This window comes from Cervus canadensis, chromosome X, assembly GCF_019320065.1.
Source record: "Cervus canadensis isolate Bull #8, Minnesota chromosome X, ASM1932006v1, whole genome shotgun sequence".
NCBI lineage: Eukaryota > Metazoa > Chordata > Mammalia > Artiodactyla > Cervidae > Cervus > Cervus canadensis.
This window is the reverse complement of record NC_057419.1, coordinates 141,246,735-141,272,677: the sequence shown is the minus strand read 5'-3', so window position 1 is coordinate 141,272,677 and position 25,943 is coordinate 141,246,735. Positions and strand designations below refer to the sequence as shown.

At 40.6% G+C, this 25,943-nt stretch overlaps 1 protein-coding gene across 10 annotated transcripts in view; it reads right to left on the bottom strand.

Moving 5' to 3' along the window:
- PAK3 (p21 (RAC1) activated kinase 3) overlaps positions 1-25,943 on the bottom strand; it is a 127,894-nt gene that overhangs the window by 79,329 nt on the left and 22,622 nt on the right. For all 10 annotated transcript variants that reach the window (XM_043457841.1, XM_043457831.1, XM_043457838.1 and 7 more), the window contains one exon: positions 20,231-20,432. In XM_043457841.1, the coding sequence (XP_043313776.1) occupies positions 20,231-20,405 (175 nt within the window). In that variant the 5' untranslated portion in view covers positions 20,406-20,432. The remainder of the gene's footprint in view (positions 1-20,230; positions 20,433-25,943) is intronic.

Here is a 25,943-nt window from a genome sequence, read left to right as displayed (position 1 = left end):
TCTCACTGCTCCCTTTCGCCAGCCAGAGGACAGAGATATGGCACACAAATATGGAAATTCAAGAAGTAAGAGGATTAAGATACAAGATTAGGAAAGAAAGGTTGAGGTGGTCGGTGGGGGGGGGGAGTGGGTAAGGGGGACAAGGGTCACTCAAAGTCTTTGCCTGGCCATAGAACACATTTAGGACTCATTTTGAAAAGTATATATGTGCCATCTAAATTCAACTGGGTATAGATTCCACATTTACAGTGAATCTATTTTATTGACTATCATTTTAACTGAACAATGAAGATTAGCATTTTCTGTAGGTACTTCTACTTCCCTTGCATGTTTATAGACTGTAACTACCACTTATAATTGTTCAACTACCACTTTTACTTGTCCAGAAAGGCAAATAAAACACTCAGCTTTCTGTTCCAGCCAGTCCACTGATCACCACTGATCACCCAGCTACTCCTGTAATCATTTTCTTATTTTCCTCTTTCCTGATCTCCCATCCATGTTGAACTTGGCTAAACACCTCTCTTTCTGTTTCCTTGACAGTGTGGTCTGATCCTCCTCCTCCCTAAGTAATCATTCTTTATTTGATGGGCATTTCTTATTCTGCCTTTCCTTTCCTAGCACAGTCTTTGGCATTCATTTCTCTTGGATGGCATTCACTCCCAGATACTAACTCATGTTGGGTAGTTTCCTAATCTGTGGTTGGCAGGGGTAGATACAGATTTTGTGGGTACAAAGACTTTATGTGATTTGAGAGGAATATTCCCTTTAAGTAAAAACAATACAAAAATTGCTAGGACTCCTTCAAGAGCCTTGGAAGAATCCCAAGTGAGAAACTCTGAAGAAGCAGCTGAACTCACTTCACAGTAAATCTACTGGTGATTGGTGACTATTTTGGTGTCAAAGACCACTATGAAAAATCTAAAGAAAGCTGTGGTACTTCTGTCTACAAAATTGGATTATACACACATATACACACTTCTGAATATAACTTCAGAGGCTCAAAATTTCCCTAGGATCCAGGTTAAGACTCCCTAGCTTAGGCTATATCTTTAATCATGATATCAACTTGCATTCAAGATCTCTCTTGCCAGCAAACAGGCTCTCCCTACTTCTCCATTAGCTACGGCAGCACAACTGAAGCATGTTGACTAAGATGTAAATAAGTGTTAGTTGCTCAGTCGTGCCCGACTCTTTGCGACCGCATGGACTGCAGCCCACCAGGCTTCTCTGTCCATGAGATTTTCCAGGCAAGGATACTGGAGTGGGTTTCCATTTCCTTCTCCAGGGAATCTTCCCAACCCAGGGATTGAACCCATGTCTCCTGCACTGCAGGCAGATTCTTGACCAACTGAGCTACAAGGGAAGCTCCACTACTTAAGCTGAATTATGAGAATCAGCTTAATGGTGTATCCCTAAGGTCACCCAATTGCCAGTCCCTTATAAGCCTAATTATGCCATTCTCATCACATAGCACTAATTATAACAGAGGCAGGATGTCCAAACTTGCTCCTCCTTCAGTGTCCATGTTCTCAGTGAAATGATAACCACTCACTGCCCAGATCAGAGGAGGATTAAGGCCTTGGACTCCTCCTCTTTGGGAGACTCTAAGCAATGAAAAAATTATGACTCTTTCTCTCAAATAAAAACAATCCTACTGCATAAAAAAGGTAAGGAAGCCACAAAAGTTCTGATATTCCTACGGTGATTAACTTGTCTAACTACTGTATATCCCAAACCAAAATGTTTTCACATTTTGGGTGCCCTAATTTGCTGGGTCTTAGACACATGCTTTGGGGAAGGAAATGGCAACCCACTCCAGTGTTCTTGCCTGGAAAATCCCACGGACGGAGGAGCCTGGTGGGCTGCCGTCTATGGGGTTGCACAGAGTCGGACATGACTGAAGTGACTTAGCAGCAGCAGCAGACACATGCTTACTTTGGCTATTGGGTATTTCAATACTGGCCCAACTGCCCAAATCCTAAATTTGGGAGCTTCTTTGACTCCTTCTTTAATTAGATCTTAATCAGTCTAAGTCTTAATGATGTTCTAGCTCATTTTGGATCCATCTTCTTTCTTTCATCTCCACAAATCATCATCATCTTAGTCCAAGGCACCAGCATTTTTCACCAGGTCTTACTATCTCCAATTTTGCCCTCTGTGACTCATTACTCTGTGGCCAGAATAATCTTTTGGAATATACGTATCTGACCACATTCCTGCCTTTAAGACCCCCCATTATCCAGATGTTCAAAGCCCATGCACCCTAGCATGTAAGCCAAGGGCCTGCATGATCTGCCCTCAGCTTGCCTCTCCACTGTCTATTCTAGATGTGGCCCCCACTGTTCCATATCCATTTCATACTCCCTCAACTGCCAGCTTCTCTCTTACTGCCAAGCTTTTACATGTGTTAGGCTGAGGCCTGGAAAGTCTGACTTTTTACCACATGCCTCTGCTTTGTGTGGACAACTCCCATTAATCCTTACTCTTGAAGACTCACTCTTGCATTCTCTCTCCTTTGGCAAGACTTTTGCTGTCTTCCCTCTGCAGACAAAGTTAAATGCCCTTCTCTTTCTGCTCCCATAGAGTGACCCAGTGTATACTCAGAGCTTGGCCCTGATTAACACTGCATTTTCATTTCTTCTTTACATACCTATCTCTGTAGCTAAACTTTGAGACACTTGACAGCAGAGACTGTATCATTCTCACATTTCCTAGCATGCGGTTTATGTCTACACATGTAGTCACTAGCATTTAGGGAATATTTACCACATGCAGAGTGTTTCTAGGGTTATCTCATTTAATTTCCACCACAATTTTATAAGGCAGAGCTGCTCAGCTGGTAAAGAATCCACCTGCTAATGCAGCAGACACAAGAGAGGAAGGTTTGATCCCTGTGTTGGGAAGATCCCCTGGAGAAGTAAATGGCAACCCACTCCAGTATTCTTGCCTGGAAAATTCCAGGGACAGAGAAGCCTGGCGGGCTACAGTCCATGGGGTCGCAAAGAGTCAGATATGACTTAGTGAGTGTGCACTCACACACACACACACATTGTTGTATAGATGAAGAAAGTGAGACTCAGGGAAGTTAAACCACATATGCAGGATTCAACAGCTGGCAGAGCCAGGATTTGAATCTAGGTCCCAGCTGTGTCCACAGAACCTATGCTCTTAATAGTTGCACTATTTATTATTCAGGCTTTCCTGGTGGCTCAGAAGGTAAAATAATCTGCCTGCAATGCAGGAAACCCAGGTTCAATCCCTGGGTTGGGAACATCCTCTGGAGAGGGAAATAGCAACCCACTTCAGTATTCTTGCCTGGAGAATCCCCATGGACAGAGGAGCCTGGTGGGCTATAGTCCATGGGGTCGCAAAGAGTCGGACACGACTGAGCAACTTCTACATTTATTATTCAGTAGCATTAAAAAAAATCAATAGATTTGAGCCTAATCTTCAGCAAATGTTCAATGACTGGGTCCTAAGTAAGAACTTTTTTCTTTCTTTTTGTTTTAAGGAATACTAAAAATATCTGTATCTCCTCTAGAAAATTCTCAGAGCATTTGTTGTTTATATTAAGATTCAGCCTAACCTGAATCCTGGGCTCATAAGATGCAGTCTGTTCAGCTCTGGATTGATATTTGCAGAGAACAGAAGCACAAAGAAGAAGCACCATTTTGTAAGACTATCAACCATATTCTATTGGAACCTAGAACAAAGGTCACAAATTGCTGACTGGACCACAAACTACAAATGGTGTTTAGTGCTGGGACCCTCTGCATGTATATGGGTTCTGGCTGTAACTCCAGGGGTCAGCTAGTCTCTCTAGAGTCTCATCTTGACATCTTTCTCCATCCCCCTACATTTTAAAGGAGAAGTCATCTGTCATCTCCTATATTTCCCACTCCAATGTTCTGCATTTCCTCTAGTGACTAGGGCTTACTCCATTAAAATCCCTCTACACCTTCACTCCAACCTCTTCATTAAAGGCACTGTTGACTTCTTGCCTTAGGTTCTCGAACCTCACTATGCATCATTTTTGTGTGGGAAATTTCAAAAAAGTCAGACAGCGAGTGAGAGAGAGAGAGTTGGAGGGGTGATGGAGAGAGATTTCAGAGCCCTACTGCTAGAGATTCAGATTTTCTCTGGGGTTGTCCCCAGAATCGTTGATTTTTAAACACCCTCCAGTATTTCCTTAAGCAGCTGGGGTTGAGAAAAATCATTTTAAACCCTGCTATCCAACGAAGGCATCACTTTCTCAGATAATCCTGATGGACGCTGATCATTCTTCCCCATTCCACGTCTTTAGGCCTAGGGCAATGGAGAAGGGCAGAGTTGCTTCATTTTTATTCCAAATTGTTTGAGATCAGCCATTCTGCACTTGTCTACAAAGCCTCCTCCTTTGAGGTCACTGCCATTTAGTTCTCCTGGCCAAGTCCCCTTTATCACTGACTTTGGCTCCCAGTATTCTTTCCAACACTCAGTGCTACCATCTTGCTGTTAAACATAATATACAGATGGGCACCTCTGTCACATACACCCTCTCCGTTTAACTCCTTGATGCCCCTCAGCTTTAATGAACTTCATCTCCTTTCCACTCCTTTAATCCATTCCCATGGCCACCATTACACGAGTGGTTCTTAACCAGGGCTGCTCATCAGAATAACCTGTAGTGTTTCATAAAAATCTGAATATCTTGGGCCCACTCAGAACCTACCCTATCAGAATTTCTGAAAGGGAGGCCTGGGCAAATGATGTTTTGAAGTGCCATAGATGATGTGCAGAGTGGAGAATCACAGCTATTTCAGGCCTTTTCATTATCCAGAATGACCCTTTCTCTGTAATATTCTCTCAGATAACCCTGTTATCTTATTCTCTGGACCCAGCTTCCCATTTTGCTAGCTTTCTCACTCTTTCATGTCATTACTCCTATTTTACTTATTCTTTGATTTCAACAAAACCTCCAATCCCTGGATCCTTCCATTTTTAGCCAACTTCTCAGCTTCCTCCTGGCATAGACTCTACAGTACATCATTTAAACGGCCCTTAAGCCACTGCCCTGGAAACTATGCTCCTTTGACCTCCTCTTTCAGCTCTCCAACAAAACCTTACCCTGATAGAATCTAGCCATGAAACCTCCATTTCCATACCGAGGCTGGTAAAAGTTGTTGGGGGAAAAAAGACACAACCATGTAGATTGGTGCTTACTATAAAGGTCATGGACCAGAGCTGGGTCATCAGTGGTGCTTGCAACACCCTTCTTGGCCCTGGCCAACTTCCTTTCCCATTCCTCTTAGAGAATATTCTAGAATTTCACCACTTCACTCAAACTTCTGCTTCATCTTCCCCTCCTTTACTTTTAGCATAAGAAATTCCTTCTACTTCACTGAAAAAAACAGAGGCCGTGAGTTTGGAAATCCTTTAACTTCACTTTCTGTCCCACTCCTAGCAATGTATCTCCATTAGTAACATCTCCCTTCACATCTTACTGGAACACTGTCCTATCCTTCTTCCTGAGGTTTATGCCCTCACTGGTGCTCCACATCCCTGTCCCTCTCATTTCTCCGGGGGGGGCGGTTTCTCACTCCATTGATTATTTCCTATTTCTTCTTACATCTTCAGTCTCTCCCTCTCTACTGACACTTCCTATCTGGCTTTAAAAATACATGCTGAGATATCTTTTGTCCTTAAAAATTAAAACTCCCTGCTACCACATAGCTTTCTTCAGTTGCTATAATCCTCAACTGCTCCTTCTCTAGCTTCAACTTCTTAAAAAGGCAATCTAGACTTCCTTAACCCTCACTCTTCAAAGCACTGAAATGAATCTGAGGTCCCAAACTGATCTCCTTCGTGAGATGGCAATTTTTCAGTCCTCACAGTCACTGACTTCACAGTCAAAACTGACATGCTGACTATGATCTTCATGAAACTAATGTCTCCCCACCATCTTTCACACAAATCATTCCTAGGGTCTATTTGTACATTTCTGGGTCTTCTGTAGACTCTAACTAGTAGTCCTCAGGAGCTGTCCTAGGTCCTCATCTCTTATCATCAACACATCTTTCCCTTAGGTCACTTCATCTACTTGTGTGGTTTCAATTACTGTCTACTTTCAAGACTCCCCAGGTGGATCTCCTCTGACCCCATGGAGTTAACCGCCTATTGAACACCTTTATTTGGCTGCCTCACAGCCCCTCACTTGAAATATTTTCAAAAGAAAACAAATTCTCTACTGCCTTTCCCCATCTACAGGAAGAAACTACAGTTCCTCTTGTGTTCCCTACCTCACTCTATTTTAGCTTCTCCTGTCACCATCTGATTAGTTGCCTGCATGCTATGCATGCTTAGTCAGTCGTGTCTGACCCTCTGTGACCTCATGGATTATAGCCCACCAGGCTCCTCTCTGTCCATGGCATTCTCCAGGCAAGAATACTGGAGTGGGTTGCTGTGCCCTCCTCCAGGGGATCTTCTTGACCCAAGGATCAAATCTGCATCTCTTGTATCTCCTGCATTGGCAGGCCAATTCTTTACCACTGAACCATCTGGGAAGCCTGATTAGTTGACTAGTTCTATTAATTCTTCCTCCTAAATGTTCTCTCTGCATTGCTCTCTTTTATTCTTACAATACTGACCCTTTGGTTAGGCCTCTGTGATTTCCCACCTGTGTGATTCCCACAGCCAGACTTGTCTTCTTTCATGACGCCCCCATCCCCTGCACCATCCACATTCATTCTTCTCCTGTGGCTACAGTGATATTTTGAAACACAAATCTGATATTATTTCCCCACTTGAGTGTTGGCCCATTGCCTTCAGAATCATATCCAGAGCCCTTAGTATGATATATATAAACCCTCTGGAACCCAATCCCCAATTACTTCCACAGCTCCATTTCCCACCCTTCCCCTTAGCACTCTATGCACTAGTTATGCTGAACCACCTGTAGTTATAGTCATAGAACCTCAACTAATATTATGTCATGCTTACTGCCTTCATAATGCTGCTCCTTATATCTTAAATGCCACCCAACTCTTACATAGCTGGCTCTATTCATTCTTTAAGACTCAACTCAGTTGAGTGGTCCCCTCCTCCAGGAAGCCTTCCCTAACTGCTCCTTCCCTCAGTCTTCAATAGACACCCCTCCTCAGTGCTTACTTCTCTATTGCACTTACCATGCTAAACTCTACCTACTAACTGACTTGTCTGTGTCCCTCACTAGGCCATCAGTTCCTTCAAGGCAGGAACTGGGACTTATTCACCTCTGTACCCCAACGTCTATCTAGCCTGGTGCCTGATTCACTAAATATTTAATGAATAAGCAAATGAAAAAATGAATGGATGAATGAATGACCTTCATTATATGAAATGAGATCCAATATATGGAGACAGGTCATGCCTATTTGCCATTATGTGTTCATGGATGAGGAGACACTTATCCAGTTTCCCCAAGAAGGCTGGAGGGGTGGGAGGGTATGGTTTAGAGTTGTGCTGGGTGGTGATGGCAGTGTTGCTGTTTTCCCCAACACTGGGGATGACTCTGTACTCATTCAGGCACACCTCTTGCCAGGTGCCACTTTGGGGTCAAAAGCATATATTGGTAACTCAGTTGTGCCGGGTTCAAGGTACAGCAAAGCAACCAATTCTCCCCTGGACAAAATCCCAGGGCAGTGCTATGCTTGACTTCAGAAAGCATTTTAGAAAACTGTCACCTGAGTCGTCTTTGTTGTAGGAGTTCCACTTGTCATCTTCCCCTAAAATTCCTGGAAGTTTTTTTGGACCTTCTCATTGATGTCATGGTCACATGCAGAATTATTTTTTAGAACACTATCTAGCTCCTTCAAAGCAGAGCATGAAGGAAAAGAAAAGTAATAACAGAGGACAGACATAGAGAAACACTTTCCTACATAAATTTGGCCTAAAAGCATAGAACAATCATTATTTTTAGAAAAGCAATGGAAAGCATGCAAAATTATGATGTATGGCATAATAAAAAAGTGACATTGAAAGCCATAATAATACAGAAAGATAAAAAAACATAATATTATATAAAACATTTTTAAAATGCAGAAACAATTTTTCCAAAGGGGGAAAACACCCACAGAGGCTGACTAGTTCTAAACAGCAAGCATTTCACAACCTTGCCTCTGAGGAACAACACTTGCTATAGTCCCAGCCCCCTTTCCTTGGAACCAGTCAGTGGGTCAGTTAACCAGTAGACATAGAATTGTGGATCAGTGTGGTGACAGATTGTGTTGGGTGACTCACTGGGAACCTAAGGAATGTTCTAAACATGTGACCTCACTGGGGAAATAAGCTTAGCAAACAAGAAACAGTTTGACAGAAGACAACAAAATTCTGTAAAGCAATTATCCTTCAATTAAAAAAATAAATTATTTTTAAAAAAAGAAACAGAAACCGATAGTACCAGACTAAAGAAAATTTGGTGCTAAGTTGGGAAGAACAGAGTATAAAGGCTGTTGTATGTCCAAAGAAAAGAAGATCAGAGAACTCTGTGGTGGAGAGTGAGGGCTTACTGGAAAGGAAGGAGGGTTTGAGAGATGGGTCTTAAAGAAGGGGTAGGCAGGAAAGGTAAGGCATCTCAAGTAGGAAAAACAGGAGAAGCAAATCTTGGACACTGGAATATCTATAGCACACTGACGAGGAACTGAGAAGAAAGAAGAGTAAATGGATCAGATATAGTCTTAGAAATCAGGAAGAAAGAAGAAATTGGACAGTCATAAAGAGTGTGCTTGGAAAGGCTTTTGAGCAGATGGATGTGATGATGAAAAAGGTGTCTACTGGAAGACAAACCAGGTAGCTTTGTGCTACTCGGTACACATGGGATGGTGGGGGCAGGCTTCAGAATGGCTGTTCTTTCACACAGGCTGAGGAAGAAAATGAATGGTGGGGGTGGAATCGGAAGAGCCATCTGCGTTGGAGATCACCTACTAGGCATTTTCTATATAAACTGTGTGTGTGTGTGTCTGATTTCTGCACCTAAATCGAAAATGACCTGAGGACAGAGAACCTTGTCTTACAGGTAGGATTCCCCCACGACACTCAGCACAGAGTGAGATACATAAAAAGCAGACACCAATCTTTTCTGAGTAAAGTATGTAAGTAAACTGCAAAAGATGCTCCAGGTAAGCCTATATTGACACCAGTTCTGTTCTATCTCATTTTTAAACTGAGGTAGCTAATAAACTAGATCCGGGCTCAAAATCAGCATGCAGCTCAGATTTAAGCATTGGCTGGTTGCACACAGGTCTCTATCATGTGATCTTCCATTAAGTTCATTCGAGACAAAGGAGGTCTAATAAAAGATTTCACCAGGAGGCTTGTTGCAGCACTCCTAGGAGGGTCGCTTGTCCTACAACCCCTAGCTCGACACTAGAAGCCCTCTCCTGCTCCCCCTGCCCAGGAGCAATCTGTACTCAGTGTTGTGTGTTCCTGAAGCCAAATAACTTGTGTGGAGAGAGATGTCATTTCTGGCAGGGGTAGTGGAGGTGGCTGGGTTAGAGATGCATCATATTAAAATGCTTGTTTTTCACCTCAGTATTTCTGAGCTTTGCTCTAGGAATGCCATGTTGGAAGGATAGAGAAATACTTTCAAAGGGCCACCCATCTCCTACAGGTGACAACCTTTACTTTTCCTAAGAGACGATCCTTAGTGACTTGGTCACTCCTTAGCTGGATGAGAGATGCTTTCAGTGGTTCGATCATTTTCTCTATTTCACTAAGAGGCTGCCAGTCAATGACTCACAAAGATCATGTACAAAATGTTACCCTCGTGGTCTTTTAAGAATTAGAATGCCTTAGTGTCTGCTTAACTGCCAGGAAAGTAAATTAAGTACTGCAGTTGGTGCTTTAATTTTAAAAAATGCCATTTTGCTCCATCACCTGCTTTGTGGGTCACTGAGCACCCTGAGCCATAAACCTCCCTCTCCCCCAAGGGAAACCTTTTGCAGCCTTATTCTTGGATAAGACTAAGTATCCCAGAACAATTCTTTCTAAAGCAACAGAGCAGCCTTGCAGGTGGTATCGAAGAGGCGAGTGCTCAAATAACAATGTTGTGATAGTTTCAACATTGTTAATCAGCTATACTCCAATATAAAATAAAAAGTTAAAAAAAAGGAAGTGAGTGCTCACTGTGAGGACAATAGTTCCAGAGGGACTGATTTATGCAAAGACGGTTCTAGTTTTTGGCAGTTCTGCTCTACAAACAAACATCCTGTTGGAGAACATATTATGAGAGGGGACCCACAGGAATGTCTCACCTCTTGGATTCATGAAATGCACATTTTCCCTTACACAGGAGAGAGACTAGTTATCTAGTTTTCCTTTTTTTTTTTTTGGTAGAAAAAAATGACATTTTGTGGGCCTTCAAATTTATTTTTCCCATTGGAAATACCTGAAAGTACTTTGTGGTAACTACAATGGAAAATTAGGCATAAAAATAGATTTAATTCTTGGCTCTAAGTATTTAAAGCAATTGGTAGTGCAAGGTGGGTAAAAGATTTAAAAAGAGGTTCTACATAACAGATATATTTCTGGCTTAAACCTAGCATCCTGGGCAAAATACATACTGATTGAGCAGAAAAGGAAACTAATGTTTAGTAAGTGAGGGAAAGGGTCCAAACCCTTAAACACTGGATTATGAATGAATCTAAAGGGAGGGATGACAGATGACTCTATATAGGTCTTTAATATTTTAATTGTAAAGGATCAGATATTTTTGTAATAGAGAGTTAAAGGATGGAAAAATATAATACAGGAATCAAGGAAAATAATTAACAATGTTCTTTTTTTAAACAAAGGCTGTTACCTTCTGCTAGCAAGTTATGCCCTTAGGAGGAATAACTTGTAAAAAAGCATGACTACTGTTGTAACTGTTGAGTAAGAAAATAGATTAGATTCTCTTAGGTTTTACCTGCTTCCATAAAAATTCCATTTTTGATATTTCACTGGCCCAAAACCTATTTTCAAAACACATTAGGTGACTCTCTTTTTATGACAAGCAGTATTATAGTCAATCACTGAACCAGGAGTCGGGGATCTAAATTCTAGGCCAGCCTCACTTTGTAACTAGTAGTGGGGAAGTTTTATGAAAGTCAGTTAACCTCTCTAAACTTCTGCCTTCCTTTGTAAAATGGATAAACCTTGCCTTCATCATAGGAGGTTTGAAGGAGGTGATTGATATGAAAGTTCATCAAATACTGTAATAACCCTACAACTGCCATCCAAAAGACATCATCTCACTAGGAATATACATACATATTAACAGGGTGACTGCTTCTGCTGGAGAATTAAGGAATCATGTCACCATCTAAACCCGGCACTTCCCATCTAGTGAATGATGACCTTTCAAACATAACTACCAAGAAAGGAGATTAAACTGGGCTATCGTAAACAGTCACTGCTCTTATGTCTTTTATTATATTAGCAAACCCCAGAAGTATATAGTTGGGAAGGCCCATGGGGGAAGGTTCATTCTCCTGTCTTCAGGTAGAATGTGCTAAAGCCAATAGACTCCATCCTCCAATAAAGAACCTAGAAAATTTCACCCTTAGTAATTGATAATACTTAATTGGCATATCTGGAATTTCTTTAAGGCTAGTTGCATTCCCTCTGGTGGAATAGTAAGTCCATTTCCCCCTGTCAGCTCTTCAGTGCCTATGAAAAACAATGTATATTCTCTATAAATCCTGATTCTGCAAGAGTAGCTATAAGCCCAATTCAAAAGTGGCATGTTCCATGAGGATGACAGGGAAAAGGAAATGATGGTCCCATGTGAGCCCTTCTAGTGACCCCACACTCACATACAGACAGACAGACAGCCGTCAACTTCAGTGGTATCATCTTCAAAAACTTTCAGCAAAAGTGATCATTCTGGCAAATTATCAGGAACCTGACTCTTACCCATCTTCTTCCAAGGCAACACACACTAGTTTCACTCTCATTTGTACCCAATTCACACGTGCAACAATTTCAGTGGAAAATGTTGGAAAACAAAAAGGAAATAGGAGGCAATGCCCTCAACCATACACTTCCATTCACATGGATAATTATATAGGGCACAAATAAGTTTGAAGGAGTCGGAGAGGCCTCATTTGTTTTAAGGAGGAAAACAACTTCATATCCCTTAGCTGGTGTCAATTTGAGTCTTCTTGCAACCCTTCATGTTAATGTTTGATGTGTCTCTCTTCTACCTTCCTCTCTTCTCCTCCATTTCCTATATCTTCTGCATCTCTTAATCTCTCCCTCATATACTCTCTTAATTCCTCATAATTCTCATAATCCTCATAATTCTCCCCCTCATTCTTCTCTTAATTTCTCCCCATTGCTTCTTTCCTTTTTTCTACTTATCTCCCAGTCCCACATTCCATACTTTTCTTTTTGCATTTGTCTGCTGTCTCTAGTGGGATACCATATTTGTGCTCAACTTCCCTGTTTACTGGCCTTGAAATAGAAGCAAAGGCCCTAGTACATAGTGCACCCTTACCCCACCATTTTCCCGTTTCAAACACAGGGGATTTCTATGAGTAAAGGGGGTAATATAGGAGGCTCTTGCCCTGGGGCAGAGCACTGACCCTGGAGGACAAGACGCCATGTCCTTCAGACTCCCCAAAGGGCAGAGCAATGACCTCCAAAGAGTACTCTTTGCTGAGCTATATGGTCTACATTTGAAGAACCAAGAGGGATTGTAAACACTATCCAGGATGTAGTCCTCTCTGACATCTGGCTTTCTGCTAAGAGAATCCTCAATTAATTGGGACTCCCACTCATTGTTAACGCAAAGAAAATAACCTTGAGCTACTGCAAAATCCCAAAGGGTCTTCAGCATCACTGAAGAAAGATGGTATACTGTTCAGTCTAGTTAGAACACTAAGAATTTTTTATTGTGAGCAATTAGATAAAGTTAATAATGTGTATTGACCAAAACATGTGAATAACAAGACCATAAAGGATAACTGAATCTTCTTTAATGTTAAACAGTAATGCTTCCTGCTGTGTAGTATAGATAGAAAACAACATACTCTAGGAATTAGAACAATAATGTATATGATATACAATAACAAAACTATGTGGCACTTTAAGAACTTTTTCAATAAAATTTTTAAAAGTTTTCACATATATGAACATATTCAATTTAGAACCTCAACCTTTGAAAGTAAGCAATATGTAAGCCAGTAGACACACCCCGGATGAGAATCTAACTCATCAAACACCCAAATCAAATTGTTAGCACATCTCTCTGGTCAACAATATTTTCTCACCATCATTTCTTTCCAAAAAACATGAAAAAAGTTTTCTTTCCTTCTGAGTGACAATAAAAAGGACAGTGTGATAGAGTAGCACAAGCAGAAGGTTTGGAGTCGGAAAGACCCAGGAGATTTCTGGCTTCTGGCATCTGCTGTGTGACCCTAGGCTATCTACTTAAACTCTTTGAGCTTAAATGGCCTCACCTGTAAAAGGGGGTTAATACAGAGTAGTTATAAGAATTGAAAGGCTCAATAGATGTAATGTGCCTGGCACAGGCTTGACACTAGGAACTAATAAGTCAATCACAGATCACTTTCTATTCGTCCTGATTTGATTTATCCAACTATCTCCTTGCCTGCTTCCAGGAAGCAGGGACCTTTACTTCCATCTGCAGGGCTCACCAGCCCCCGAATCTCCGGATTTCCCACAAACAAAATGCACATGAACTGTGCTCCCTAAAGACAGCTCTTCACGCAGCATTGCATACCCCCTGAAAGACACCTAAAGCTCTAGTGCAGCACAAGACATGAGACGCATAAGCACACTTCAGATGACAGGACATGTCCCCTCCAAAGGTAGCCTCACCTGCCTCTTTCCTACATGTTCTTCCTTTTAGAGGAACTACGCCATTTTCAGAATCCTAGCTGATTCACTTGTCTCATGGCCTTTGCCTTATTGTTTTATTTATTCATGTATTTTTAATGGATTTATTCACCCATGTATTTATTCCCCACCATGTTCTGTAATGGATATAAGGTGGTTTACAAGAAAGGGATGGGATGGGGAGGGACGTGGGAGGGGGGTTCAGGATGGGGAACACATGTACACCCATGGCTGATTCATGTGAATGTATGGCAAAAACCACCACAATATTGTAAAGTAATTAGCCTCCAATTAAAATTTTAAAAAATTTAAAAAAAGAAAGGTAACAAGGAAAAGTGCCCCTGGCTACTTTCACTTAGAAACTGGAGTGGCCCTTGTTGTTACCTGGATGCTAAGCCCCTGGAAAGAAAAGGCACAATTGTTACAGGATTTTAAGGCTCCTCCCATTAAAATTCTTAGTTTTCTCTTTCCTTTTTCAGTCAAATCTGAATAGTTTTTTTTATCCATTTGAGAAACCAGCCAAAGATATTTTTGGTAGAGGGAAATGAAAGCAAAGAGGTCTTCCTTTGTTTCCTGATTTCAAGGAATTCACACCTGGAGTAGTGAGTCTCCAACTGTGGCCCCTGGACTGGCAATATCTACATCACCTGGAAACTTGTTAGAAATGCAAATTCTTGGGCCTCAAGCCAGATCAAATAAACCTTAAACTCTGGGAGGTGGGACCAGCAGGCTGTGTCTGAACAAGCTCTCCAGGGTGACTCTGATGTACAATAAATTTTGAAAACCAAAAAAAAGAATACACAAAATGCAGTATGATAGCAGCAGAAATTCAAAGTCAATCAAGTGAAAGGAAAACAAAACAAAGATAAGCTCACAAAATGGAGCCTGGAGGAAAGCTATACCAAGTGCATACACACCATAGCGGCCCATTACAGGTGCCAGGCACGGGCCATACATTTGGCACTAAGTTTTCAAGCAGCCAACAAAAGAGAAACCTAATCAATCTCACACTTCACAGGGTCCATAAAAGAAAAATGAACCTCGTGTTCAGGATATCCTTTTCCTGGTCTAACTTCTGAAAACTTTTCTATGGTGAAGCATCATAATATGGTGGCAAACTGTCCCTCTTACTTTGCTCTAAAACAAGATTCAGCTCTTGGAAAGGCCTCCAACAAAGACAGATCCTCAACCTGGAAATTATATTTACTGCTTGTTTTTCTTCTACCTGTCTCTTGAAGTTCCATTTGGTCAATGAAATGTAGCAACAAAAGAGATTCTTTAAAACAAACAAACAGAAACCTCTGCTGTCACCAAAGCAAGTATTTTCATTTAACTCAAGAAATAATGTGACATTACTTGTGACAAAAATTTCAATAGGATCTCAAATAACCAACAAAATAAATGGCTAAATAAACCATGATGTTACTATATGATGAAATATTCTACACCATCAAAAACTATATTTATGAAAAAATTTTTAAAGATAGGGGAAAATGTGCATGATAAAATAGTGAGTGAAAAAGCTGGTGTAAAACTATATATTATGATTTTAACTATATAAAAAACTACATATATATATAGCCATTAAAAAGTATGGAAAGCAAGCCACTAAATGTTAATATTATTTCAGAGATTTGTGGATATGAGTGGTTTTTATCTTTTCTATATGTTTGTCTTTATTTTCCAAGTTTTTATTATTGATGACAATTTCCATATGATGAGAAGAACTAGGAGGAAAAATACCAACCCAGTTAGTTATCTTTGGCTTGTAAAATTTGGGGTTGATTTTAACTTTTTAAAGAAAATTTCCTATTAACTGACATATAAATTCTAGTTATGGACAAAGTCACTTAAAACAAGAAACAAGAATTCTAAAACCTAGTTTTTTAGTTGTTTGTAAAGTTCCAGAATGATACAGATATAATAACACCTCACAATTACTTAGCACTTTAAAATTTTACCTTTAATAGCGCTCTGATATTGAGAATTACATTTGATTGTCAAAAATATTTTGCTAGGTAGGTCAGGTCTTATTATCTTCATTTAACAGGTGATGAAACTGAGGATCAAAAAAACTAAGTGACTGGCCCAAAGTCACAATAATCCGTGGCAGAGCTGGCCTTGACCCTAAGTCTCCAGAACCCAAGTACAGTGCTCTTTCCATTCACTGGAGACTGACTGTAGTATAACCCAAGTCATCACTCACAGGCAGAAACATACAAACAGCAACCCCTCCTCACCTATGAGGGTCAAGTTCCTCAGTGACCCTCACCTAGATAGGAGAGTTCCACTGAGGAAATTATAATTTTATGTGGTTGAAAAAAAAACATGGCAGGGGAACTGAGGTCACATGTGAACTTTTGAAAGTCCTCATAAATATTTTTTATGCAGTAAAACAAAATAACAACAGTACATTACATAAACAGAATAATGATAATTTACATAGCTTGAATTAGTTAAAAGTGACAGGCTTGTATAGTTTCCATTTAGAGCCTGAAATGGTTTCCAGAGGTGATAAAGATGTACCCGCTCATGGCAGTGGAAAATGAGGGTGATGGTGAAGCAACAAACAGAGGTGGACTGTTAGTTCAAATCATGGATCTTCGTGCTCTCAGAGTCTTCATCTAAGTCCGATCCTGAGATTAAAACAACTTGAATGGGGCATTAGCCCTAACAAGCAAGTGAATTTCAGTGGCATGACTTAACAACTTTGGCTCTTCAAGATGCTTTCTGTCTTCTCAAGTCTTTTTCTGAAGACACCATAGCACGTCTGCATACAGTGCAAATCTTTAGCTCAAAAGAACTAAAATTCATTCTTTTTTATGGCCAAGTAATATTCCATTGTGTAAATGTACCACATCTTCTTTATCCATTTGTCGATGGACATCTAGGTTGCTTCCATGTTCTAGCTGTTGTAAATAATGCTGCAATGAAGTTTGTCTGAAGGCAGCTTATCTGCTGTCTGGCACAGATATTTAAATAACACTACTTAATGATTTAGGCTCTTCTGAGGTTGCTTTTTTCTGAACACGGTGTTGTAAAAACAAAGACTCCACCTCTTTATAAATTCAATTAAAATCATTCAAGCCTTATACAAAGGCAGTTTATCAGCTGTCCAGCAATCATATTAAATGGTACTACCTGATGATTTAAGCTCTGCTGAAGATGGTTTCTGGGAGGTTTTAATCTTGTTCTAAAAAATGTTCTCCTGTTGCTTATAATTGTATTTGTCTCCAGTACTATAGCTTCCTAACTATCTTCATCATCACTTATGATAATCACCTCTGTGGTCCCGTGAGCTTCCTGAGTCATCCTCTAGCCCAGCACATCACTTAAATCAGCATCAACAGATTCAGACTCAGCTTCAGCCAATGATTGCTCCTGTGCCAAATGTTCATCCTCACCCACAGCTTCTTCTTGTTCCAAATATTCTTAAGGTCTTTAGAAGAAATCACTGGAAGACACTTCTCTATCTCTAGTCCAATTTTCTCCCATGTATGTTTTTTTAATTCATTTTTTAATTAGCAGAAAATTGCTTTACAGTGTTGTGCTGGTTTCTGCTGTACAACAATGCAAATCAGCCATATATCACCTCCCTTTTGAGCATCTCTCCCCTTCCTCCAACATCAATGGGGGAAATTAGTTTAACATTAATGTTAAACTATCTAATGCCTCTTTTATGAAGAATACATACTTATTCTTACTTCACCCCTCCAGGTGATCACAGAGCAGGGCTGGGCTGCTGCTTGGAGCCTAGGCTGGGCTCCCTGTGTGATACAGCAACTTCTCACCAGCTATCTATTTTACATATGATAATGTATATATGTTGATGCTACTTTCTCCATTTGCCCCTCTTTCCTTTCCCTACTGTGTCCACAAGTCCATTCTCTATGTCTGCATCTCCATCCCTTCCTTGTAAATAGGTTCATCAATACCATTTTTCTAGATTCCATATATATGCATTAACATATGATATTTGTTTTTCTCTTTCTGACTTACTTCACTCTGTATAACAGTTTCTAGGTTCATCCATCTCACTAGAACTAAAATCTGTTCTTTTTTATGGCCGAGCAATCTTCCATTGTGTATATGTACCACATCTTCTTCATCCATTCATTTGTTGATGGACACCTAGGTTGCTTCTATGTTCTAGCTGTTGTAAATAGTGCTGCTATGAACACTGGGGTACATGTGTCTTTTTCAACTATGGTTTTCTCTGGGTATATGCCCAGTAGTCTCCCATGGCACAGTAATGTTAAACTATCTAATGCCTCTTTTATGAAGAATACAGCATGAGTGATGGTGTAGGAATTCCATGCACTAGGATCTTCAGACAGAGGTGCCGTTGTAAGATCCTGAACAACAAAGTCATACATTAGCTTGGCATAAGTCTTCTTAAAGGTCAGACAAAACACTGTCTAAGGGTTCCAGGACCTGAATCATGCCACTGGTTATAAAGACAACCTCAAAATGAGGATGCACATTTGCCAATGCATCTGAGGAACCAAAAGGACAAGCAGGAATCAACATGACTTTGAATTCAAGATTTCTTTTTAGTAGTCTTGAGCTTCTGCAAGAAAGCACTGTTAAACCCATTCCTTAAGGAGAGAGGGAGTCATCAGGCTTTTCTACTTGCATGCCGGTATACTGGAAACTTAGCTTAGTTGTTTCCTCTGAGAGGATATGGGCCTAGTTTTCTGCAGACAGTAATGGTTTCACTGTGAGGTCACCTGAACTACTGACACAAAACAGAAACACCAGCCTCTCTGTTTTGGCTGGCCTCATGTCAGCATCAGTTGGTTCATGCTCTTCAGAAGGGCAAACAGGACTGATTGTTCAAGGGCTTCCAAAGCATGGCGGTCTCGACAGCACCAAAGATTTGTGCATGCACATGACTCTCCTCTTTAGTTGCTTTCTACAGTTGTGGCAGATACAACGCGGGAGCTGCAGGATCTAGTGGTTCTTTCTTTGGCACCACTGTCACCTAAGATTCAGTTTCCAGGTTGTGCATGCATTTCCAGGTGCACCATGCATTTCTCAAACCGTCCATTGCTCTTGGCAGCTCTTTTTTTTTGGGATCCACTTTGGTGTCTGCAAACATGTCTTCAAAAATTCCTCTCACATGATGGGAGATCCCTTGCATGGAAAAGTGAAAGTGTTAGTCACTCAGTCATGTCTAACTGTAGTGTGCCAGGCTCCTCTGTCCAGGGAATTCTCCAGGCAAGAATACTGGAGTGGGTAGCCATTCCCTTCTCCAGAGGATCTTCCTGACTCAGGGGTCAAACCTGGGTCTCCTGCATTGGCAGGGAGAGTCTTTACCATCTGAGCCACCAGGAAAGTGTTTTCTTACTCCTTTGTTTGTTTTCAATCCAGAGGTTTAACAACATTTCTGTCTTTTCCATCCTTGGGTCACGAGGGATAAAGCATTTATTACATGCCATAGGTATACAGGAGGCAATCAATATTGGCCTCAAGAGTTTCAGTTTTCCTTATGGAAATTCATTAATATAATATAAGCTACCTATAAAGCTATCTGTTTTACCTTTAAGAAGCTTAAGAGTGTCCCTTTTCTCTTAAAGAGATATCACTCTTCTTGCCCTTTAGCAACTTTCTCTGGTGCTGGAGTCCTTGTACCTAGTTTTACTCTCTTCTGCCATAATAGTCACATTTATAGAAGCCATGTATTAGGCTTTATGCTAATTAATGCAACCTGACAATTACTTATGAGGGATTTTATATTTTCCAATGTCACAAAGTGTCAGCATATGATATTTGAGGACCAAGGATAAATGATAATATACTGTTGTGATACTTAATGCAAAATAGGCTGATTGTGTAGGGGATGACTGGCAGAAGAATGGTAGAGGAAACAAAGGACTCAGAAATTTCTTCACACTTTGTGATATAGTCAGACAGACAATAACGTGGCACTTGGACTGACTTCCGTATGCTCAATTCAACATTTTCATGGTTGTGAAAATGGTATACAGAAGTAAATCCACCAAGACTCATATTCCTAATAAGGACAACTTGTAGTTAGGAAGGGATTACTATAAATTCTCCTTTAAGTTTTATCAGAAAGAAAGGCACTATTCATATCTGTAAAACAGTCTTCTAGCTATGATTTCCCATGGCTTACTGCTGAATTCCATGTTATGTGAAAGGCAAACACAGCATTTAAGTGTATTTTCTGTAAACCTACAGTAAGTCAATCAAACATCATCCTCTGACAAAATGCAACCTCTGAAGATGGAGATGCAAAAGTCAGGCAGACCCTGAACAGCCCATGCTCAAAAAATGACTTGAGAAAGAAAGCGACAATGAAAGAATAAACTAGCCCCTTTCCAACACCCGGCCACTGATACTTTACTTTTATCCCCTCCTCCTGGGAAGATAGAGCGAAGCCTGGCTTTCTTATTCTTCTCTTCAGGGGCCATAGGAAGTGGTTTGGAGCTGTGGTTGAGTGCCGAAGAATCCCGGTTGTTACTGTTCATCCTCAGTGGGGGAGCTGGGGGTTTCTCTTCATTATCCAGACCGTCAGACATTTTCAGTTATAACTGATTGCACAACTCCTAAAGAAGAGGAGGAGAAAACAGGAGTTCAGAGAGGTCTGAAAGACAATCTGGTATATACAGGAGATCTAATGTCTTAGAAACAGAAGCATTGGTCTCATGCTATCTCAGGTTTGATAATAACCATTCTGAGGGGTTCCTTTTCTAGAGGGAAGGGAGCTGTCTCCCTAAGGCCCAATGATGCAATTTCCTAAAGAGGAAAGCAAAGGTGAGCTTTTTCAACATGTAGATACAAATACCTAAGGTGCCTTCTCCCAAAGACACTCTATTTTCTGCTGTCCACACACAGTCTTTTAATGAACAATTTACAATCTTTCCTCTTTGTGAGCAAGATTGGGCACAGGAGCAGAAAGGGTGACAGAGGATGAGATGGTTGGAAGGCGTCACCGACTGAATGGACATGAGTTTGAGCAAACTCTGGGAGCTGGTGATGGACAGGGAAGCCTGGAGTGCTGCGGTCCATTGGGTTGCAAAGAGTCAGGCAGGACTGAGTGACTGAACAACAATGATCATTTTGGTCAGGTAGTACCACTTCCTCGGAGTCTAGAATTGACATAGGCTTGGTTGTTGATTTTTGACAGCCCACAACAATCATGTTAGTCACTTTGATACTGGGATGCCTTCGGCATCTGATTCATACCTGTGTGTACCTGATGAACAAAACACATTCTATTGCTTTATGAGAAAGAACTGAGAAACAATCTAGTAAACCTGGTAGTTTCAGCAAAGTTGGGGTAGACTGCTAGGAGAAGCACTGCTCCATCTTCGGTAACAGAGTAGATGATAAAACAGAGATAAGTGTCATCAGGAGCAAAGAGGAACTCCAAGGAGAGGACCGTTTCCTGAGGAGACACCATAACCCTATTCCTTGCCATATTTTATGTCCTGGAAGAAGGAACAAGGGAATTGACAGGGGTGACAGGCTGGTAAGAACCAGTTTGGGTCTTAGCAACTTATCTGCTCTTAATTTCATTATTCTTTAGTATTTTGTGCCGAGAGCTGAACACATTTGGGTTTCATCCCACTGAAAGATTACGTGAACTGGAAAAGCACAAACTCAAGGAACTGTTTCGGTTCCTAGCTGTCTTCCCACTCTAGTTCAAGTCTTTCCATTAGGGCCCTGACACTTGCCATTTCAAGTCAGGTGTTACAAGTACCTTCCAGGGGAAACAGGGTGGGGGAGGGATGGAGTGGGAGTTTGAGGTTAGCAGATGAAAACTAATGTATACAGAATGGATAAATAACAAGTGAACTATATTCAATATCCTGTGATAAATCATAATGAAAAGGAATGCATAATATATATATATTAATAATCATATATACTTAGTTCAGTTCAGTCGCTCAGTCGTGTCCGACTCTTTGCAACCCCATGAATCGCAGCACACCAGGCCTCCCTGTCCATCACCAACTTCCGGAGTTTACTCAAACTCATGTCCATTGAGTCAGTGATGCCATCCAACCATCTCATCCTCTGTCGGCCCCTTCTCCTCCTGCCCCCAATCCCTCCCAGCATCAGGGTCTTTTCCAATGAGTCAACTCTTCGCATGAGATGGCCAGAGTACTGGAGTTTCAGTTTCAGCATCAGTCCTTCCAATGAACACCCAGGACTGATCTCCTTTAGGATGGACTGGTTGGATCTCCTTGCAGTCCAAGGGACTCTCAAGAGTCTTCTCCAACAACACAGTTCAAAAGCATCAATTTTTCGGTGCTCAGCTTTCTTCACAGTCCAACTCTCACGTCCATACATGACCACTGGAAAAACCATAGCCTTGACTAGATGGACCTTTGTTGGCAAAGTAATGTCTCTGCTTTTTAATATGCTATCTAGGTTGGTCATAACTTTCCTTCCACGGAGTAAGCGTCTTTTAATTTCATGGCTGCAATCACCATCTGCAGTGATTTTGGAGCCCCCAAAAATGAAGTCTGACACTGTTTCCACTGTTTCCCCATCTATTTCCCGTGAGGTGATGGGACCAGATGCCGTGATATAGCTAAATCACTTTGTTGTACAGCAGCAATACATGCAACATTATAACTCTGTATCTCAATTTTTAAAAAGAGTACCTACCAAGTGAATCTCCACTTCCAATACAAGGAAAATCAAATACTACGGCAACAAAATCTTTGTAATTTCATCAAGTATTAACCGGCGCTAATTAGCAGTATAAGAGCTCTCCAAACACAACTCAGCATATCACTTTATTCCAATAACATACCTAAGTACAACAACAATAAAAACATTACCTGCTCTAATGAGAAATAACCTGCCATCATTCCTTTCAGCCCTTCAGTAGTTACACGTTTATTATTTTCAGTAATGAATTCTAAATTATATTACATTAAGTGGAAATTAAAAAAAAAACTTTACTGTTTAAAATTTTCTCAAATATATGGAGCCTGTAAGTATTCAAAACTAACAGTACCAATTCATAGCTTCTCCATCTGCACAGGTGACCACCAACAAACAATGACTGGTGAGACCTTGATTTGGACAAAAGATCTATTTTACTTTGCCTAACTCTCATGCCTTGCATTATCTTAATGAATTAAGACCAATTCTAGTTTTTTTTGAGGAATTGTGACAGTGAAAATATTCAGTAGTAAATGTATGGTCATACACCACCACCAGCTTTGTAAGTCTCACATTTTCCTATATGGGTGAAACTGTGTTGTCTTTATTGTTTAGACACTCAGTCGTATCTGACTCTGCAACCCTATGAACTATAGTCCATCAGGCTCCTCTGTCCATGGGATTTCCCAGGCAAGAATACTGGAGTGGGTTGTCATTTCCTTCTCCAGGTGATCTTCCTAACCCATGGATCAAACTTGCATCTCCTGCTTGGCGGGTGAATTCTTTACCACTGAGCCATCAGGGAAGCTGGTGAAACTATAGCGCAAGGTAAAACGAAAAAGAAACTGTGATGTCAAGGATCAAGTATATCCATAGACTACTGGTAAATATTTTAACTAGAATATGAAATCAGTGCTAATGGGTCTACATTCCCTTTCACATTTTGATCCTTCTCAATTCATTCTTTCTCCAGAAGATAAGTAAGTTTAAGAGTGATTTCACCAATGGTATTCTGTATCAGACAGGTTCATGGTTTTTACTTAGTGTTGAAGAAGAATTTGCCAGACGAAGAATAAAAGCACTAATTTTTTCGCCTTGTGTGTGTTTTGTTTGTTTTACTTCCTAGGTTCAAAAATAATGCTTGAATATAAGATGATTATTAAATAAAGCTCAAATGTACAGAATCTTGGTAAAAATAATGAAAATTGAAAGTTATTACAAAAGAACTGAAGATTCTAAGTAAGACCTAGAAAACAGATTTCCGAAAAATGCGTCTCATGGGGAGAGAGAGCCACCATGTTCTGGATGATATCTATTTTCTGAGGACATATTTAACTTGAGATGACAGAAGCCAGAGAAACATACATGGCCTCTTTAAAATGATATACAAAACTGATCTTACACAATAAGGCAAGTAGGAGTCTGAGCCATTCAGGGTTCTAGTGCACCTACGTAATCTAAAATACTAGGTGCCTTTGTTGTGGATAATTAGGTGTGGCTAACAGTGACCTTTTTCATCCTTAAATACTCTCTCTGGCTAGACACTCAAAAAGTAGATGCCCTGTTTCTTTTCAGGTCGAGATTAAAAAGGGCTACTTGGAATATAGAACTCATACTATACTCTCCTATACTAGACTAGAAATTGCTGCTGAAAATATGAATACCACATACTTGCCATGGTCCACATCACAGGCATTCTGTAAGGGACCCAGCTTAAATGGCACATCTTTCTATTGCCCAGCAAACTGGAATCAGTTTAATTCCGTCCAACTCATCAAGGGATTATAAGAAGGGCTGAAATAAATCTCTTACAGAGATGGAAATGAAACTGAAGAATCTTGGCCCATTTCCGCAATAGGAACACGAAGCAAATAAACACTCAGTTTACCTAGACATTTCAGATTCAGTTTTGCTCAAATTATCCTAATATTACATCAGTTCTTCATGACCCTTTACAAGGCATAACCAATCTTCATCTTTTTCTAATGGTCCCAGATAATTCTGAGTTTGTGACAAAGGAATAATGTGGGAGACTCCTTATCTCTAACTCACCTTAAAAGCAAGGACTTCAGAGTATACTTTTAGGTGACCAATGGAGAAAGGGTAGGGCCCTGTAAGGCACTCTTGCTGTTAATCTATTTGCTTCCCAAGTGGGAGGTATCTCCGGCTATTCCACAAACATAGAAAAAAAGGGGGAGTCTATTCTGCTATGTTTATAAACAATGCTGATTTACTAAGCCAGGTCCCTCCCCTGAGACACCTCTCTACAAAGGAAACTATTAATGGATTGCTGGTTCAATCTGCCTATGAGGTCATTATTTCCAAGATCTTGAAAGAGACTATTTTATTTGGGGTGGCTGTAGGCTCTACTTCAAGAACTGTACAAAAGCACCATTATTCTCCAGGAACCCAATTGAAAAACTGTTGATCTTTAAAGTTTAACTGTTGTTGTTCACTTCTGCAACACAGAAGAAACTTGCAAGTGTGGGTCATGCTGGACCCAGCCACCAGCCATGTCATTTCACTTTTAGAACATGGCCCTTTGCATTGTTGGAGGAACAGCTAATTTGAATGGGCACCCAGCAACAGCTTATATCTGTTCACAAATTGCTTTCAGACTTGGCTACTAGGTTTTTTCCAAGAGAATTCAAATGGCTTTTGCAGATGGTATAGTTTTGGTCCAGCCCTTGGGAGTTAATGTGGCTTACCAAGGTTCTGTAATTACAATTGAAATTCATCAGCAGTAAGAAATGAGCCTCTTGTCTCATGATAACCAAGAAGCTGGAACAACCCTCTTTCAGAGTACAAAAAAGATTAATTTTTTATTCCCCTCCCTCCTTATCTCCCTTTTTCTCTCACTCTCCTCTCTACTCCCACGGTCCCACCCCCAAATGCAAGGGCAGGCATGTGCACACAGGTGCACACACACATACACACCCCTTCACTGAGTTGCCTTTTGACACAGAGATTTACTACAAAGTATTTCAGAGGAAAACTTTTATCAAGATGCATGGCAACTTTAGATGAAATGATTAGGCACTGTATATAATGGTCATTCTCTCATTCTTCCAAATGTATTCTGTTAATGTGGTACCAAATGAAACCCTCAGAGAACATTCAGTAGGTTAAAAAAAAAGCCACCAACCTGCATGTTCCAGGAGTCAAGGGGAAAGATAGGTGCTCAAATATATTCTAGATAATGTGGCCAAAATTCATACCATGACATAAGTGTGGAATTGGATACAATCAAAAATACCAATTGTGCCCATTTGTCACAGGTGCTCTACTCACATATGTGAAAAGGTGAGAATCCAGAAATACTGGCCCTACGACTTCCAAGACCATCTAAAATCAATATTTTCATCAGATCTGATATCATCAGAGACAATGGTATCTGATACCATACAGAGACAATGCATGTCTGTATTATACGGTCT